This window comes from Austrofundulus limnaeus, unplaced genomic scaffold, assembly GCF_001266775.1.
Source record: "Austrofundulus limnaeus strain Quisiro unplaced genomic scaffold, Austrofundulus_limnaeus-1.0 Scaffold1119, whole genome shotgun sequence".
In the NCBI taxonomy this organism is placed as follows: domain Eukaryota; kingdom Metazoa; phylum Chordata; class Actinopteri; order Cyprinodontiformes; family Rivulidae; genus Austrofundulus; species Austrofundulus limnaeus.
In genome coordinates, this window is record NW_013953521.1 from 35,088 (window position 1) to 36,306 (window position 1,219).

Consider the following 1,219-nt stretch of genomic DNA (forward strand, 5'->3'; position numbering starts at 1 on the left):
CTCCTCCTCCTCCTCCTCCTCCTCCTCCTCACCATGGCAGATGGTTTTTCGGAGCTCCAGCAGGGAGCAGAAGGACAGAGAAGCCATGTGAGACCTGGTCCGGCTGTCCTGGTCCTCAGACTGGATCCAGTGGGCCGTCTCCCTCCACTGGACCTCCTGGTTCCTGTCAGTCAGCAGCTCCTGCAGCTCCACGAACACCTGCAGCACACACACCTGGATGTGTCACACCTGGACGCTTTAAACCTGGAGAAAAGATTCAGGACCAGGACCAGGACCAGGACCAGGACTATCATCTCCAACAAGAAGTGAAGTAAAGCTGCAGCAGTACCTGAATCTGCTGAGTCATCAAGTCCAAAACCATCATCCTGGTCCTGCAGACTAGAACCAACTGAGCTGAGACCAACCCTGAGTCCAGTCTTTACCTGCCCCAGCTGTGTGGCTCCGCCCACTGGGACCAGTTTATCACCTGGATTAAGTCTCTCAGCTCGTCTTTCATTCATCGGACTCAGTTCTCACAGAACCAGACCTCAAACCCTCTGAAGTCCAACAGTCCTGCAGGTCCTCAGGTTCTACGTTCTAGGTCCGTTTGATGTGTGAGTCAGGTCCAGGTCCAGGTCCAGGTCCAGGTCCAGGTTTGTACAGACATCAGTATGAAAACAGGTGGAACAGGATGTGATGAGTTTCATCCTGTTGGTTCTGTTCTCATCCTGACACAAACGGACCCATCAGGTGCTCTCCTGGACCTGGACCTGGACCTGGACCTGCTGCCTCAAGTCCAAACCTGTTCCTACCTGCCTGACCTGGTTAAACAGGTTCAAACATTGTTTGACCTGCTGTGTGTGAAAGCAGAGCTGGACTTGAGCTCTGATTAAAGTCCAGGGCTCTCATTTATAAAGGATTGTGTGGAAACAACACTAAAAGTGAACGTACGCCAAAAACCTTCAGATTTATAAAACCGTACGTACACACGTTTCTACATCTGTCCTTTATAAATCACAGCCACACGTCAGAGTTTGAACACGAGGTCCTCCTCAGGTTCTACCCTCTACACGCCCACACTCAACCATAAACAGTCAATGTAAAGTACCTCATGAATGTTAAGTTGTATTTAAATCAGTCAGCTGATCAATGTCAACAAAAGGGATTGGTTCAGACCAAGGGCGGAGTGGGTAATCGGGACAATCGGGACGAATCCCGCTGGGCCGGACCATTAATGGGC

The 1,219-nt window shown here is 50.9% G+C and overlaps 1 protein-coding gene across 1 annotated transcript in view; it reads right to left on the minus strand.

Moving 5' to 3' along the window:
• Positions 1 to 1,219, minus strand: part of LOC106534223 (anion exchange protein 2) — a gene marked incomplete in the record, with an annotated part of 20,214 nt that overhangs the window by 13,834 nt on the left and 5,161 nt on the right. The window contains 1 exon segment of the mRNA XM_014030795.1: positions 33 to 198. Coding sequence (XP_013886249.1) covers positions 33 to 198 — 166 coding nt within the window.